Source organism: Panthera tigris, chromosome A1, assembly GCF_018350195.1.
Source record: "Panthera tigris isolate Pti1 chromosome A1, P.tigris_Pti1_mat1.1, whole genome shotgun sequence".
Taxonomy (NCBI): Eukaryota; Metazoa; Chordata; class Mammalia; order Carnivora; family Felidae; genus Panthera; species Panthera tigris.
Window position 1 is genome coordinate 79,843,015 of NC_056660.1, and position 15,670 is coordinate 79,858,684.

General features: G+C 52.2%; 1 protein-coding gene across 3 annotated transcripts in view; it reads left to right on the top strand.

The window, feature by feature from the left end:
• ARHGEF7 (Rho guanine nucleotide exchange factor 7) overlaps positions 1-15,670 on the top strand; it is a 135,764-nt gene that overhangs the window by 26,885 nt on the left and 93,209 nt on the right. For 2 of the 3 annotated variants that reach the window (XM_042980243.1, XM_042980209.1), the window contains exon 2: positions 2,344-2,430. In XM_042980243.1, coding sequence (XP_042836177.1) covers positions 2,344-2,430 — 87 coding nt within the window. Of the gene's footprint in view, positions 1-2,343; positions 2,431-2,617; positions 2,729-15,670 lie in introns of those variants that run through there. The other variant, XM_042980232.1, reaches the window with a different exon arrangement.

The window sequence follows — 15,670 nt, forward strand, 5'->3', positions numbered from 1 at the left end:
ACGTACAGATCGGCGAATATCGTCTTCCTTTTTCTGGATGTACCGTATTGTTGATTCATTAACGTTGAACTCACGGCCAACAGCACTGTAACTCAGGCCTGAACGAAGCTTATCTAACACACGTATTTTCTCTGTAAGGCACATCACAGCCTTCTTGCGCTTAGGAACATTAGACAGTGCTTTAGCGCTACGCTTGGGGGCCATTTAAAACAGCAAAGTCACCAAGAAGAACCACAAAAATGTGAAAAACGTGATGCCAGTAGACAGTGAAAAGGACATCTGCTTACCTTAGGAGCTGAAGCAAGAGGGCAGAACGCAGTCTTGTTCAAGTTTAGCTGGGAATGTGTGCATAAAGGCTGTTCAAATTTGTCACTGCTCTGCACGTGTCTATGAATGACTGGGAAAGTGCCGCCAGTATTGATTTTGGGGTTACAAATTTTATCGAGTGGATGAATTTGCACAGAATCCGTGAATGAACGAGGACGTGGACTGTATTTGTATGGGTCTCTTGCCAAAACAAAAAACCCAACCAAACAAAAACAGTGATCAGTAAAAATGGTTTAGTATAAAAATGTCTTACTTTAGCAAACTGTTTTGTTGCAGGAAGTGGAATGGAAAGACGCTGAAGGAGAAAAGAATGTAAAATGTCTGACTTTTAAACAAGCAATTTGTTCATAATTTTTTAAGATGGAGAATGGCTATTTCTATTGTTTTTTGTGCTACTGGACATAATTTTAAAGCATATTTAACACTTTCAAAATGTCCTCAAGACATCAGAAATTAAAGCTTTGCAACTACTTAAAATTATTAAGCATGCGTATTTGGTGCATACTTTTTCAAAATTCTTTTATGGAGAGGAGCAAATGAACCAGGAAGCAGCTTTGGTTTATCTGTTCACAGGAAAAAAAAAAAAATCCGTTCAATTTGGAGGAAATATGTTGGCAATTTCTTCTAAGGATTTTTAAATTGTAGGAAAAAAAGGGTCTGATTTTTGTCCTCTTTGTACTTCTTAACATCCTTGTTTTTCGTTTTGATTCATAACTTTAAAAGACCCAAGCTTGAAATGAAACCAAAGTATTCCTGTAAGGCCTGATGGAATGCTGTGATATCCCCATACAAGGACAAAAGTGCCCTGAATGTCCTCAGATGCTAGAGTTCTGGAAGATGCTGTAGTATAGCTCCCAAAACTTAGTCTTCTTATGTGTCAGAACGACAAAGGGCCCTTCTCATGTCTCCGGCTTCTCTCTTGATTGCTCTCGGTTTTCTTGACCTTTCTGGTCCAGGAGGCTGTCAGTAACTCCTCAAACGTGTGGCAGGTGGCCCTCAAAGTTCTCTCTTGGCAGCCTGCACCGGGCCCTCCTCGACGCTCTCCGCCCGTGGTGGAGGCCGCAGACAATTGCTTCCTAGCTGACTTGCTCACTGATGTGTAACTGGCTATTCTGGTTAATCATTAATGAAGCACGTGGTGTGTATTAAGGAAGGAAAACATTGCACTTCAATCCCAACATGCATAATTTATGTTGCCAATTATTCTAAATCCTCGTAATAGAATACCGGTTCCACTCTCCCAAGCCGGTGGCTGGGAAGAACTGAAGATAGGGTTCCCTCCAGCCCCTTCAGGGTTGCTCACCGCTGAGGCCCTGCTCTCCGGGACCCTCTGGGCAGGGCGGGCTGTGTCCGCTGGGGCCAGGCGAGGATGAGGGCCAAGTGCCGGGAGGAGGAGTCTGCGCGTGGGCTGGGTCAGGTGGGCCGTGTCGGAGGATGAGAACCACGCGCTGGGTGGAGGCGGCCGCGCGTGGGACCAGGTGCGCAGGTGCGCCGTGTGTCGGAGGACAAGGACCTGGTGCTGGGCGCGGGGGAGGATGGAGGTGGAGGAGGAGCCCGAGACTGGGGCCGCGGGTGGGGCCAGGTGCGCCGCGTCCGAGGACAAGGACAAAGTGCTGTGGGGAGGAGAAGGAAGAGGAGGAGGAGGCCGTGGGTGGGGCCAGGTGCAGGGGAGAGGCGGCCGCGCGTGGGGCCAGGTGCACCGCGTCTGCCGGCGCGAGGGCGAGGCCGGAAAAGGCGGTGCGCTGGCCGGCCGGGGCGCGGTCTGAAGACGTCACTTCCGGTGGCGGCCCACTTCCTGGAGAGGGCTGGGGCCTGAGATTGGTGCAGCCCAGAGGAAGGAAAGACGGTGAGCTGCGGCGGCGGCCCAGCGGGCGGGCGTCAGGGGCGGCCGGGGTCCCTCCGGGCCGCCGGGGCCGCCCGTCCGCGTCCTCTCGCCCGGGGCCGCTTGCTGGCGCCGCCCTGGGTCGCGTCCGCGGCCTCCGCGCCGCCGCTCAGCGCCTGTGCTCTGTGTTGCAGGTTTACCCGGAGCCCCGGAGCGAGAGCGAGTGCCTGAGCAATATCCGCGAGTTCCTGCGAGGCTGCGGGGCCTCCCTGCGGCTGGAGGTGAGCGGGCGCGGGGCGCCAGGAGGGGGGCGGGCCGGGCTGGCGGCGCCCGGAGGCCCGGGGGCAGGGAGCTAGCGCGGTCGCGGGGCGGGGAGGGGCCGCTGCGTGCAGCCCCGAACTGGGCTGTCGTCGCTCTGAAGAAGAGCCTCAGGAGCTCGTGGGTAGGTGTCACGCGTTTGCGAGAACCGTTCCTAAGGGGTGCGGTCGATTCCTTGTTCCCTGCCTTAGCCTGTGCTTTTAGGGGTTCCCCGGGGGACCCGCATTCAGGGCTGGGTCAGCCCCTCAGAATTCCTAGCAGGTAAGCGGGCAAAACCGGGCACAAATGAAAGGACCCCAAGCCCTCCCAGCCTCACTCCTTTCTCTGCTTTTTTTTCCTACCGCCAGAAGGTAGGCGGTGTTTAGGTTGGAGGTAAACCTACGTCTTGGGGAGTGTACCCGGCGGGGTGTGTCTGCTGTGTAAGGTTTTGTCACTGTTCTAAATACGGTCTTTCAGCGACAGTTCTCTGGAAACCTCCTTTACAGCTCATTTTACCATATGAGTTTTCCTAACCTTGGGGTAGTGCTTTTGATTCGGAAACCTAGACATTGTTTCATTTGGGAACTCCAGCTCGAAGTGGTTGTGGTCACGTCTGTGCTTCCATCGTTTCCTGCTGCTGCTTTACCACCTGTTTCCTTATCAGAGCTGAGCTGAGTTTGAGCAGGCTGGCGGAGAAGAGTATATGAATGCATCTCCGGTGGAACCTGTTGTGTAAGAGGATTCCATAAAGTTTTCCCCTCCTAGGACAGTCTTAGTGTGGGTTTCTTGGGAGAAATCTAGAAGTCCAGTTGGTGAGGGCAAGTTTCATGGCAACTCATTTGTTGAAGTTACACTGGCATCAAGAAACCAAAATCCTGTTCTTCTGCGTGATTGTGAACATTAAGGTATCTCTTTTGTAGTATTTGAGGTCTGTGAGGAAGTCCCTTACAGGTACCTGAAAGGCTTAGTAGAGATCCCGGAGACCCTAGGGCTGTTTAGGAGGGGGCAACGTTTCACAAAGGCTTTGTCATCTTGTCCTGGACTCCCCTATTGGGCTGTGAGAATATGTGTCCCTGGTAGCAATGTTTGCTTTTCCTTGACCTTTGTTGTGAGACTGTTTTCATCAAACTACTCAGTTTTGGTTGTGATAGTAAATTTGAAATTCAGTTTGCACATTAAACATTAAATTTACAACCTCACAACTTCAGTGTTCAGTGTAGGACTCTGTAAGAAAGTATTAAAGTTGAGTCTTAAAAACCCTTTACCCTTTGCTCTCCAGAGGCTGCTGTTGAAATTTCATATCCTGTCTATCTTTATAACAAAGAGTTTAATGATGCTCTAGGAGAGGTCACTAACTTATCCCAAGCATCTAGAACAGTTCTTGGCATTATAGTAGGCCTTCAATAAATCTGCAGTTGATAGCAAATAATTAATTTTTTTGTTTATAAAGAAACTTGTGGCTAGTTTTTAAAGAGTGTTTTAAATTTTAAATTCGATAAATAAATTTGAGAGGCACGTTTTGTTAGCATACTTTCAGTCTCCGTAGTAAGTCACACTTCAAACTCCTAATTGCCTAGGATAATGAAAATAACAAAACACATCAAAACTCTCACATTGTTGAGTCACTCTGGTTTTTGTTTTGTTGTAGGAAGTTACCCTGAAAAATGAGTTCTATATGGTGTGAACCCTACTTGGGCTTCCAGACTCGTTCTGATCTGTGGTGTGAAGGGACTGGCCTATTCCCTGAAAGGTGGCCTTGCATGTGGACCACTTGCAGCAGTTTCCCAGGGTTTTTTTTTTTTTTTTTTTTAATTTTTAATTTTTTTTTAACCTTTATTTATTTTTGAGACAGCATGAACAGGGGAGGGTCAGAGAGAGGGAGACACAGAGTCTGAAACAGGCTCCAGGCTCTGAGCTGTCAGCACAGAGCCTGACATGGGGCTCAAACTCATGGACTGCGAGATCATGACCTGAGCCAAAGTCGGACGCTCAACCGACTGAGCCACCCAGGCACCCCTCCCAGGGTTTTAAAGAGAGATACATAGAAAGGGAATGGAAAGGGAAGGACTTTGCACTTCTGAAACGTGTTCTTGGCTTGACATGTTTCATTTTTACGACCTTCTGAATGATGAGAGAAACTGTTGGAAATTACAAACACAGACCCTGAAACTAATCGCTTGAACTCCAGGTTACCTTCTGTTCTGGTATCTGTCAAGGTGCCTTTTTCCAAGAGTTGAGACCGAAGCGTGTTTGTAACAGATTATTCTGGGAATGTTTTACTAGCGTCTTAAGCTATGCCAGGATTTCTTCCAGGAGCAGAGGAACCAAGCGCTGTGGTTACTGTATCCGTCGTCTTGGTCTGCATCTTAATTAGCTGCAGAAAATGAGGTATTTCCCCCAGTGGGTGGTTCTGATCGTGAAAAGAGTTTTAAATTTAAAGAAAGTTTGTAAATTTTGTATTTATTAAAGTTTGAGAGACCGTTTACATTTTAAGTTGGAAAACATTTTTTAAATTTGGCGGGGGTGGGGGGGGAATAAAACCTGTAGGAAAACCACATATATGGCTTTGAACTTTTCCTATTTCTCAGTTTTTCTTTGCTGCCTATCATGCATCTTATTTGAATCTTTCATATCCTGGAGTAGTGTGTAGTTTGATAAGAATTCAAGTTTTTTTTTCCATGTTTCTAATAGTGTAGTAAAGCAAGATCTGATGAGAGCTGACCTCATTTAGAACTATGGGTAATTACAGTTGATAGTTCTCTTAAACTTCCTGACTGAGGAGCTGGTACTGTGGTCCAGTTACCTTGGAGAATGTGTGGAGAAACCCTGGTTTGCCTGGTATATGTGGCAGGGACAGAATTGTCCTAAGTACATGCCACCTGGGTGAGGGAGAGAATCTTGCTCATGATAAGTGCTGCCTTGTATAGTTTTCCCTATTCTCCATTTGGTCTCTGGTTTCAGTTCTCAATCATGTCTTTATTGGTAACATTTTTAAAGGACTTTGACGTGTTACTTACTTCGCTCCTCGGTCTTGAGTTCTCACAGCCGTGGTCTGGCAGTGAGCAGGCAGAGCACAACCTCTCCGTGCTCTGCATTGGCCACCAACTGCTGTTGGGGCCGTGCATGTGTGTTCCCTGATCGTCCGATGGGGTGCTGCTAGGCCAAAGGTGTAGGGGCTTTTAAATGCCATGAACACCTGCCAGGTTGTCTCCGTAGACGTTTTTCTCCCTTTGCCTTTCCAGTAGCAACAGGCAGGCACTACTTGTTCCTGTTGGGTGTTTTCTTGATCTCTGGGGGATGGAAGCCTCTTGGGCCAAATGTTTTGACTTTTCTCTTTTGTGTCCTCCTCGGTGTGCCTATTTCTGGGTAGATGGTGAAGCAGATGTGGGGCGCTGCAGATTCCCCGCACTGCGCTTGCATGAGAAGGACAGGGCGACAAAGAAGGCTGCTGGAAGAGGCAACCGAAGTCGCGAACCTCCGAGCGTTTCCTCCTAGCTTGTCACTCGTCTCTGCCACTTTGCTTTGTGCCAGTGGGAGGGGCTGCCCTGCGCAGGCAGGTGCTCTGGCTGCAGTCACGTCACGGGCCTGTTGCTGACGGGGCCCGTCGCCCTCTGTGTGAGGGGGGATGCTTTCCTTTGCTCTGATGTCCAGAGAATGAGGAGGCCTTTGGGTGGCCTCTGTAGCATTGGAATCGGCCGGACTGATGGAGTTAGTAGGTCAGCGGGGAGGTTTTGGAAAACATCGCCCTGCATGTTTCCAAAAACACTCTTGGCTGTATTTTTGAAGGATAGGTTCTTCTGTTATACTACCATGTATAGTATTTGATGCTCTTTGAGATTTTTAATCAAGATTATGATTGAAATTTTGTCCAAAAGAATATTTAAAAATACTACTAAAGTTAAAATTGGCTTACTTGGAAAGTTAAAACTTGTTGACAAAGGCTTCAGAATTAAAGCAAAGTCAAAAGTGTATTTCTAGTCCTTTCCCTAGGGAGGGATGCCCCCCAGGGGTTACCTTTGTCTTAGATCTGGGCAGCTGGGTGGTTGAGCCTCACTACAACTGTGTACGAAGGTGTAGTTGAGGTCACACAGCAGGGTGTTTTCCTTCGTCCTCGTCACGGTTGGCACGGTAGTGAGCTGGAAATGGCTGGTGTCATGACCTAGTACTTGACTGGTTTTATTGAAGAAACTCTTGAAGTTCATTCATCATGCCTTTGTCAGAACTTGCCTTTGAGGAAGTTGAGTTAAATTTGGGAGATGATTATCCTGTGAACATCTGGTGGGTACTAAAAGCAAAGAAAAATTCTCCTCAGATGTTATAGCTATCTTTACCTTTTCCTGGCAAAAAGTGTCAAAGTTGACCCTCTGTCTTCAGTATTTGTGTCTTGCCAAGGTGTCTTGTAGGGTGAGCGATTAGTCCCTGTGCACCCAGGTTGATTTTCCAGTGTAGAAAACCGGTTAGGCCTTCCCCCAACTTGAGATCTGTGGGGTGGCTGTTGCATAGATGGTGCAGTCCTGCACATGCAGTGTGAACCTCCTTTGTAGTTCAAAACTGCAGTAACTACATGAAGTAAAAAACGTGAAGCTCGGTTTAATAAGCTTTTTAACCTAGAGTATTCCTAATGTCTCAACATCTGCTTGTTGAGATGTTTTTTGCACATCAGGTCTTTATAGTTTGGTTTGTATTTGGCACAAGCTCCTCCCGTTCTGGTTTGGTCACATTTCAGGGTCTCAGCAGCCCATGTGGGGGCTGGTCTGTGTTGGACGGTGTCAGTCTACATTAAGAGGCTGTCATCTTTGAAATGAAGGGGACTGACATTTGTTGAATACAAGTAACGTGCCCGTGCATTTTGTATGTACTGTGTACTTGTGACTATCCCGCAGAGGGGGCGATAGACCTGGGGTGGCGGGCGGGTCTTGGGGCCCGGCCCGACAGGTCAACGGGCAGGATTTGTACTCCACGCTGGCGGTTCCACAGAGCTCCTGTGAGCATGCTGAGGCCTGGAGTGCAAGTTAAGCTGTGGGATGGTGCTAACGTGACACTGTCCAACTGACTCGTGGCAAGGGCCACAGGTTAGTCCTCCGAGTTGAGCTGGTGGCGGGGCTGGGCACCCTGAGGTCTCCTAGGGCTCTGGATTTGGCTTAATGCTCTGCTGGCACCGGCTGAAATTCTGAGGAACTTTGAATCGGGAGGGCCGCATTCTGTTAGTGCTGGATCGTAGGGTTGGACGGCTGGTCCGCCCTGGCGGTGGCTCTGGGAGGCCTGCAGCAGACAGGAACAAGCAGCTCCAGACCCTGTGGTAAAACGTGTACTAACCCACTAGATCTTTCTTTTGTGTGTGTGTTTATTTTTAAGAGGGGGACAGAGCACAAGCAGGGGAGGGGTAGAGAGAGAGAGGGAGACACAGAAATCTGAAGCAGGCTCCAGGTTCCCAGCTGTCGGCACAGAGCCCAATGTGGGGCTTGAACTCAAGAACTGTAAGATCATGATCTGAGCCGAAATCAAGTCCGACATTTAACCGACTGAGCCCCCCGGGCGCCCCCAAACCCCCTCGATCTTGAACCAGCTGTGACCGGTCTCACCCTTCGTGACCCCGCAGCATGGCCAGGAGCCTGAGGCCCTGGGAGATGGGCATCTGCCTACAGTCCAGAGCTTGTGTCAGAGGACTCTGTAGCGTCCTGGCTTGCCACGAGACTCCTGCATGGGGACCGTCCTTGTGCAGCCCCTGCAGAGAGGCAGGGACAGTGAGCTGAGCCGAGTGTAGGGAGGGGAGGAGTGAGGGTGGTTCATGTCGTACATTTCTGTCACCAGTCCTGTTAGTCTCAGGCGAGATAAAGTCTCGGGTACAGGCCCAGGCAGCCTGGCCTAGCCAGGTGAGCTGCGTCCCTGGTCCTGGTGATGGGAGGCGGAACGGTGAGACCCAGTTTTGGACCTTGGCCCGTGTCCACCTTGCTGTGAGAGACCTGCCGTGGGGTGCCGCTTCTGCTACGCAGTCGGAGCAGCACCCTCTCGGGTGCGCTGAGAGCTGTCCTAGCTTCCCAGGTGCCTTCGTCCCCCTGCCTGACCTTGGTAATGGCAGGACCTACCGTGGACCCAGGTTTTGTGTTTTGAAGGCTCCTGTGGATGGGTGGTGCAGGAGAACATGGGGTGAGGAGCGAGGACGGGTCTCTGCCCCCAGGAAGGGGACTAGGCCACAGGCAGGCACCGGGCCGCACACTCAGGAGGTTACTGCGCGGCTTGGATCGCAGTTTTCACTGCCGTGTTCTGTCTCTTCAACAAGCCACCAGCTTGGGGACCTGGCCCCTGCTGGGCCTCTGTGGACAACTGTCGAAAGTAGTTTGAGTGTGGCTGGTCGACCAGGCTCACGTGAGACTTGTAGGACCGTGTCTTAACTGGCTGCTCAGCAGGTACTGGCACCACTACCATGGGTGTGCGCATCCTGTGGCTTTTTGCTACTGTGAGGGCGTAGTTCTGCTTCCCTCCCTCCCTGCTGCCCCTGGCCATCTGCTCGCCTCCCTAGGCTGGGTGGTGGCACTTGGCTTCGTTGGCTGTAGTCTGTTGAGCCAACTCCCCACAGCCTGGGTGGAGGCAGAAGGCAGAGGATCTTCAGTAGCACAGCTGGGTCTTTGCGCTTGTAACACGTGGGAGCGGGAGGGGACCCGAGGAGGTCCCTGTGGCCTCGTTTCCCATCTTTGAGCAGATGGAGACCCACAGATGTGTGTGGGACACGCGTATGTCCCTGGGAGACTGCCACAAGGGAGTGGTCCGAGCATCCCTCAGGTGTGCCCGGGTGGTGGGCAGGTCCAGGGTGGCCTGTGAGCCTCTGCAGGGAGCTGCTCCTGACGTCTCCCCAGCCCACTCTCCCCGGACGCTATGGTGCTCTTCTCTCGCTCCGCGCTGGCCACTGATACCCCCTACCTAGATTACTGTGGCGGCCCTGTGGCAATCCAACTCCTCTCTTGTCCTTCTCTAGGCTGGTTTCCCTCAAATGCAAATCTGACTTCCGTTTTCGTGACTCTGATTCTGCTTTGGGTCTTAGGCTGAAATCCAGACTCCTTGGACCTGAGGGGAGAGCAGAGCAGGAGACCAAGGTGCTGTTGGGCCAGATGACATAGGGGGTCTTGTAGATCACCCGAGGACGTTGGGCTGCCCTCCGTGAGTTGGGGCTGCTGGGGCAGACCCATGAGGTAATGTGACCAGAGTCTGGGGAATCATCTTGGCTGCTCTTTGGGGCGTAGACCACAGGGAGTCTAGGGCAAAGGCAAGAAAACCAGAAGAGGAGAGGGCGAAAATCCAGGGAAGAGTTGATTACCCTTGACCCGCAGTTAGAATAGTTTCCGTGGCAGGAGTTGCATACTTTGGTTTCATGCAAAGCATAGGGATGATTTTCTCACGGACCACAGAGGGGTGTGAAAACAGAGTCTGAGAGGACGAGGCTCTGGCCTGAGCAGAAACCATGGCCGTTGGACGGGGAGTCTGCTGCAGTCCAGTGTGGTGCTCTGTGCCCGACATCCTGCAGTAGACCTGTCCGCTTCGCTTTGCCAGTGATCAGCGTGGGTCTGATTGGACACGGGCCGTGATGTCAACTTGGAGCTTGTGCGTGCACGAGCTCCTTCCACTGCAGGAAGTGCCGCCTTAGACCAACTTCAGGAGGTCTCCTCATGATGCTGGATCAGGTGACCCTACTCCGTGGCTGCGGACAAGGCCGTATTCAGTGCGTGCTGTGTGTGTGTGTGTGTGTGTGTGTGTGTGTGTGTGTGTGTACACACTGCTCTTCTCGCTGGAGTGTCAACGTGGAGGGCAGCATCCATGCACTGGGTCGTCTTGTACTTCTGTCCCCCGTGCTGGCATGTAGTAGGCTCTCGCTGAAACTGTTGAATGCCCAAGACTAAGGAGGAAGGGTAGGAGAAGTCCTAAAATTGAATTCATCAGTGTTCAGCTTTAAGCACTTAAAGTGATGGCTGGCCCCATCTTCTCTAGCTCCTGTCACAGTGGTCTGGTGGGCCACTCGGACATGCTTCCTCGGAATGATGGCTGGTGCTTCTGCAGGAAGCCTGGTCTCAGCCATGACAAGCTGCTGGAGAGGTGTCTGTGTGCAGGACTGTGATCACATGTAGCACCGATGAATTTAGGACGGCTCAGTTGTGCTTTGAGGGTGGACTTCCTCTCCTCTTAGGCCAGACCTCAACACGGGGACTGATGAATTGGGCCTGTATGAAGGTAGACTGCCAGAAAACTTGCGGGAATGTTCAAGAACAATAGAGGATGTCCGGGCCTTTGGGACTCCTTTTCCTTCTCTGTGAGATCTAGGTTTCAAGAGCATTCCTAGGTCTTGGGACCTGTCTGTGTGGTCCTCTGAGAGGCAGAGGATGGGATACTGTAATATTTCTACATCAGTTTATCGTGTTGATAACGTTTGCTTGTTGCTCTCAAAAGGCACTTGTTTTTAAAACGCTGGTGGTTTCAGGACACCTGGGTGGCTCAGTTGGGCGTCCGACTTCAGCTCAGATCATGATCTCCTGGTTCGTGGGTTTGAGCACCATATTGGGCTCACTGCTGTCAGGGTGGCGCCTGCTTCGGATCCTCTGTTTTCCTCTCTCCGCCCCTCCTCTGCAGTCTCACTGTCTTTCTAACAAACATGAAAAAAAATCTTTAAAATTCTAGCTATTTCGTCCTTTCATAGCTGTCCGGTTTTGTCAGACCTTCTTCTCAGAGCTTTTTCATGCTTTGAAGAAACTTTTAAGGTGCTTCTGTAAGAAGGGTAGCCTGGAGATTTTCCAGACATGTGGCCAGGCCAGTTCAGACATGGTGCTTTTGGAATGAGGCCCTGCTTGGTTGAGTAGGACCTGCAGGATCATGGCACAGCATTAGATGGCCTGTTCCCTTTCACTTGGTGACTTCACTTGGGTCTGAAGACTGGTTCCAATCTGTAGAGTACCATTCGTTACCTGCATCCTTGGGAAATGTATCGCAGACACTGTGTCGTGTGCCACAAAGTTCTGTTGCTGGCCCAGTTCTAGGCTGCAAGAACCCACTGCTGACCGTCCTAAGCTGAGGGGAGAATTGGTCCTAGAAGTTACTTCTGGTAGCCTTCTGGTTACTTTTTCCAGAACAGGAAATGCTGCTTATGTAAGTTTTTAAAAAATAGGTTATGTTTTTTTCATGGTCAGTAAAACTAATTTGTTAATTATAGTCTTCTGTGTTACACTAAATCCATCAAATGAAGTGAGACATTCCTGTTTCTGCCAAAGGGAGAGATCATTTGAGCCCTTAGGTCTCTTAACAGAAGTTTTGGTTTTAGCGAGTACATAGCTGTTCAGTAAAATTGATCTCTGGTTCTTGCACTTTGTGAGACAGTGTAGCATGTTGGTTTTCTCTTGCTGCGAAACCAGTTACCACAGATGGAGTGGCTGAAAACAACGCTGTTTACCACCTCTGTTTAACATTGAGGCTACTGGTCTGGGGAGCTTGGCAGGGCTCTGTGCTCAGGGTCTCACGGACCAGGTGGTGGATGACGGGGCTCTTAGCGGGGACCTCGAGGGGGAACGTTGGTTTCCAAACTCCTGAGGTGGTTGGCAGAATTCACTTCTTAGTGGTTGGGACCGAAGGCCCGGTTTCCTGGTGCCATTGGCTGGGTGTCGCTCTTTGGTCCTGGGGCCTCTCCGGTCCCAGCCGTGGGCCTTTGTCTTCAAAGTGGCATCAGTTCACCTGTGTCCGGTCTTGCTGCACACACACCTCTGACTTCTCCCTGCTCCGATGGCAGGAAGCTGCTGGCAAAGGGCTAGATCGCACCCACCCAGCCAGTCTCCCTTTGAATTTGCTCAGGGTCAACCCTGAGGGACCTCTGCAAAACCCTGTCTGCTGTGGCTTGTAACAGCACGCCTGCAATGCCGTCGTGTCACGTTCTGAGCCCTGAGCGGATCGAGAACAGGACTGTGGTATCTGGCGAGCAGGGTGTAATCCTGGTGCTGCACCGATAGTGGTGGCCCCAGTCTCCTTTCCCACCTTTAGCCGAGCCGGACGAAACAAACTGGGGGAGAAGGGACCAGCAGCCCCCGACCCCAGTTGTGCTCAGGGTTAATTGAAATGGTGTGCCGGGGGTGACCAAGCATCCTCTCTCAGTGCTGGGGGCTCTTTGTGCTGATGTGCACACGATAGGGACAGGCACTGGCACCGGGGGGGGGGGGGGGGGATGAGGACCGAAGGCGGCAGGAAGATGGTCGTGCCTCTGGGACGGAAGAGCAGGTCTCGGTGTGGCAGGACGGTGGGGGCTTAGTCCTGTAACGTTCTAGCCTCCAGCACTCCTGGTAAGGTCCCCGGTTTTCTGACTGAGCCGACACGCTTGTGCTCTGCATGGTTGGCTCCTTCTGCAGTCAGGTATGTCCATGTCGCTTGTGCCACAGCCTGGACCCAGGTGGGCCCGCTCCTCCCCGGGAGGCCCAGCCAGGTGTGCAGTGGTAACCGGTTGTCGTGCGAGGGCGCTGTCCAGTCTAGAGGAAGGAGTGTGGAGGAAGCCAGGGGCATGTTGTCAGCTTGCGTCTGGCTGCCCTCTATCCGTGGCAGGCCCGTACACAGCCTGATTTGCTCTCCGTTCCTTGATCCTCATGTGCTGCTGCCCGGGGGGTGGCCCGGGGGCCTCCGGCCTGTCCTCTGTCCTGACCGTGGCACTGCCCTGCTGAAACCACCCCTGTACATGCCCCCCCTTACTCAGATGGTCACGTCCAGGAGCTTTACTGTATGGGTGGGACTTCTTGTGACTTGACCCTTGTCCACTTCTGTCCTTGCCCCTGCTCTTGGACTTCCTGTCCCAGGCATGTCAAGTTCCTGGAGATGTCCGGAGTACTACGCTCATCAAAGTAGTAGTGTGAGTACTATGCTCACAAAGCGTGTGTGCTGTGCTAGGCGCTGTGCGAGTGGCTTCACGTGTTAACGTTGAAACCTTGTGACGACTCCCTTGAGCTGAGACCCTGAGCTGGAGAGGTTGAGGAACACGGCCACAGTCACTCGGCTATGAGTGTTGGGGCCAGGTTCAAGCAGGGTGTCCCCGGAGGGGGTCCTTCCTGTGCCCCATTCTGTCTGTGCTCGGAGCCCCCCGTGGCCTCTGCCCCCCATCTGCACGTCTCCTCCACCATCCCGGTCCCTGCCATTTCCCTCTGTGGCACGTTCAACGCCGTGTCCTTGCTCGGACTGTGGACTCCTCAGCCTGCTTCTAAGCTTGAGTTTTTGGTGTCTGTCACTTACGAGGCACGGAGTAGATGTTGGTTGACTTGGTAAAAACACCCGAGGTGCCCTCGCTAGCCTGCTGGTGAAGGGGCTCGGCATGTCTGTAGAGCCCCGTCTGGTGTCTCTGCTCGCCCTTCTCCCCACCCCTGTTCACACCTTCACTGTTCCTTCCGGTCCAGTCACTCCTTCAATTTTTGTTTTCTTCCCTTCAGGGCCTGGCTTCCCTGAAGGACTTATGGCTGAGGTGTAACTGAAAAGGGAGCCCCCTTTTCTCCGTCAGCAGTGGCTGCCTGTCCTGGTGGTGAGGGTCGGCCTGAGGGGCCAGGTGGCCAGCTGTGCGTGCACAGGAGCACAGTAGGGGCTGCCTGGGGACCCGGTGGCTCTGCTCTTCAGGGGAGGCTCTTAGGCATATCGACCACACAGACTTCTAGAATCAGAAAGGACCTGGAGCTGGGGTGCCAGGTGGGGCCGGGAGAACACGATGTGTGTGGCTCAGTCGGTTGAGTGTTTCCGACTCTTGATTTTTGGCTCAGGTCATGATCCCGCGGTGATGAGATCCAGCCCTGCGTTGGGCTCCGAGCGGAGTGTGGAGTCTGCTTGGGATTCTCTCTCTCCCTCTGTCCCTTCCCGTCTGTCTGTCTCTCTCACTTAAGGAAAAAAGAAAAAAGGGCTTGAAACTGGTTAGAAACTTGTATTGGGAGAGCATGTGTAGCTGTGCTCTGAGGAGCTGTGCAGGTGTCCTGTGGAGAGCAGCAGACCAGTGCTAGAGCCCTGTGTGGGGTCCAGACTGGTTTCTGCCCCTATATGGAGATAGGAATTGTCCTCAGCCCCTCACTGGGGAGACCCTAGGAGGGTGCAGGGAAGGGTGGGCAGGTGCATATTGAAGAAACCCACGTAACTCTTGACCTTTTGTTCCCTAATCTAAAAAGGGCCCAGATTCCTGTTGCAGGCTGGTCCTTGTCCTTGGGTGACTTTGGAGATGGGTCAGGTAGAATCACTGATGGAGCGGAGGTGGGTTGGGTTGGACATGCGTTCTGGATGCGTGTGGCGTGTAGGCAGGGCTCTGCCGGCTGAGGAGGGGGGCAGGCCTGCCCTGTGCTGGGACCCCCAGCCTGTGGTGCGCTTGCATCTGTCCCTTTAGGTGCTGGACCGGGGCGGGGGCGGGGGGGCGGGGCGCGGCTTGTGTGGGCCAGCCCGGCCGACCGCACGCCTGGCCGGGGGTCGCTGGCAAGGCTTTCTCCCAGCCTCCGGTGCATCCTCATGGCCTCGCGCAGTGGGGAAAGGGTTTCTGGGTAGGAGCCCTGGGTAGGGTTCCTGGGTAGGAGTGTATTCTCCTGAACAGCACTAGGCTGCACGTGTGTTCTTTCTGCTTTGCGGTTGAATAGGATGGTCAGTGTTGGCCAGTTGAAGGGGAAGTGCTTTATTGAAGGACTATCTTTTATTCTCCAGTAAGGCCTCTTGGTTAAAAATGTCAGGACTGATGAGTGGGAGCGGCATGAATCTAGAGCTTGAGCACGTACAGTCTGCAGAATCCTGAGTGCTCTCTTTGCCCAGAAAAGATGCTGGTCACTTAGCGTGGTGCCTTCCCACCTCTGTCCTTTTTCCCACCTTGTTTGAGGCTTCTCAGGATGTCTTAGTCCTCACTTCTCTACTTGGGCTTTAAAAACCAGCAGAATCCCCGCTGGCCGCCTGGGAAGGGAAGACCTTTTCCTGGCAGGTAGTTGCCCGAAGCAGTTTGCGTCCCTGAGGAGTTCCTGTAGGTCCTGGGAACCAGCGAGAGGGCCAGTTCCCAGTGAGTGATGACCAAGCAAAACAAAGTCCGAGGCCTCTCAGGCCACATTTGGATGTGAAATCTGCCCTTCGTATGTTTTTGTAAAAAATAGTTTTCTAACCAGAATATGTATTTCCAATCTATTTGATATTAGTCTGCATTGGGTGTTTTCTCGGGTAGTTGAGGGAAACTCACTGGTCTGTACTTGAAGTGCTAGGACAGGACATGCT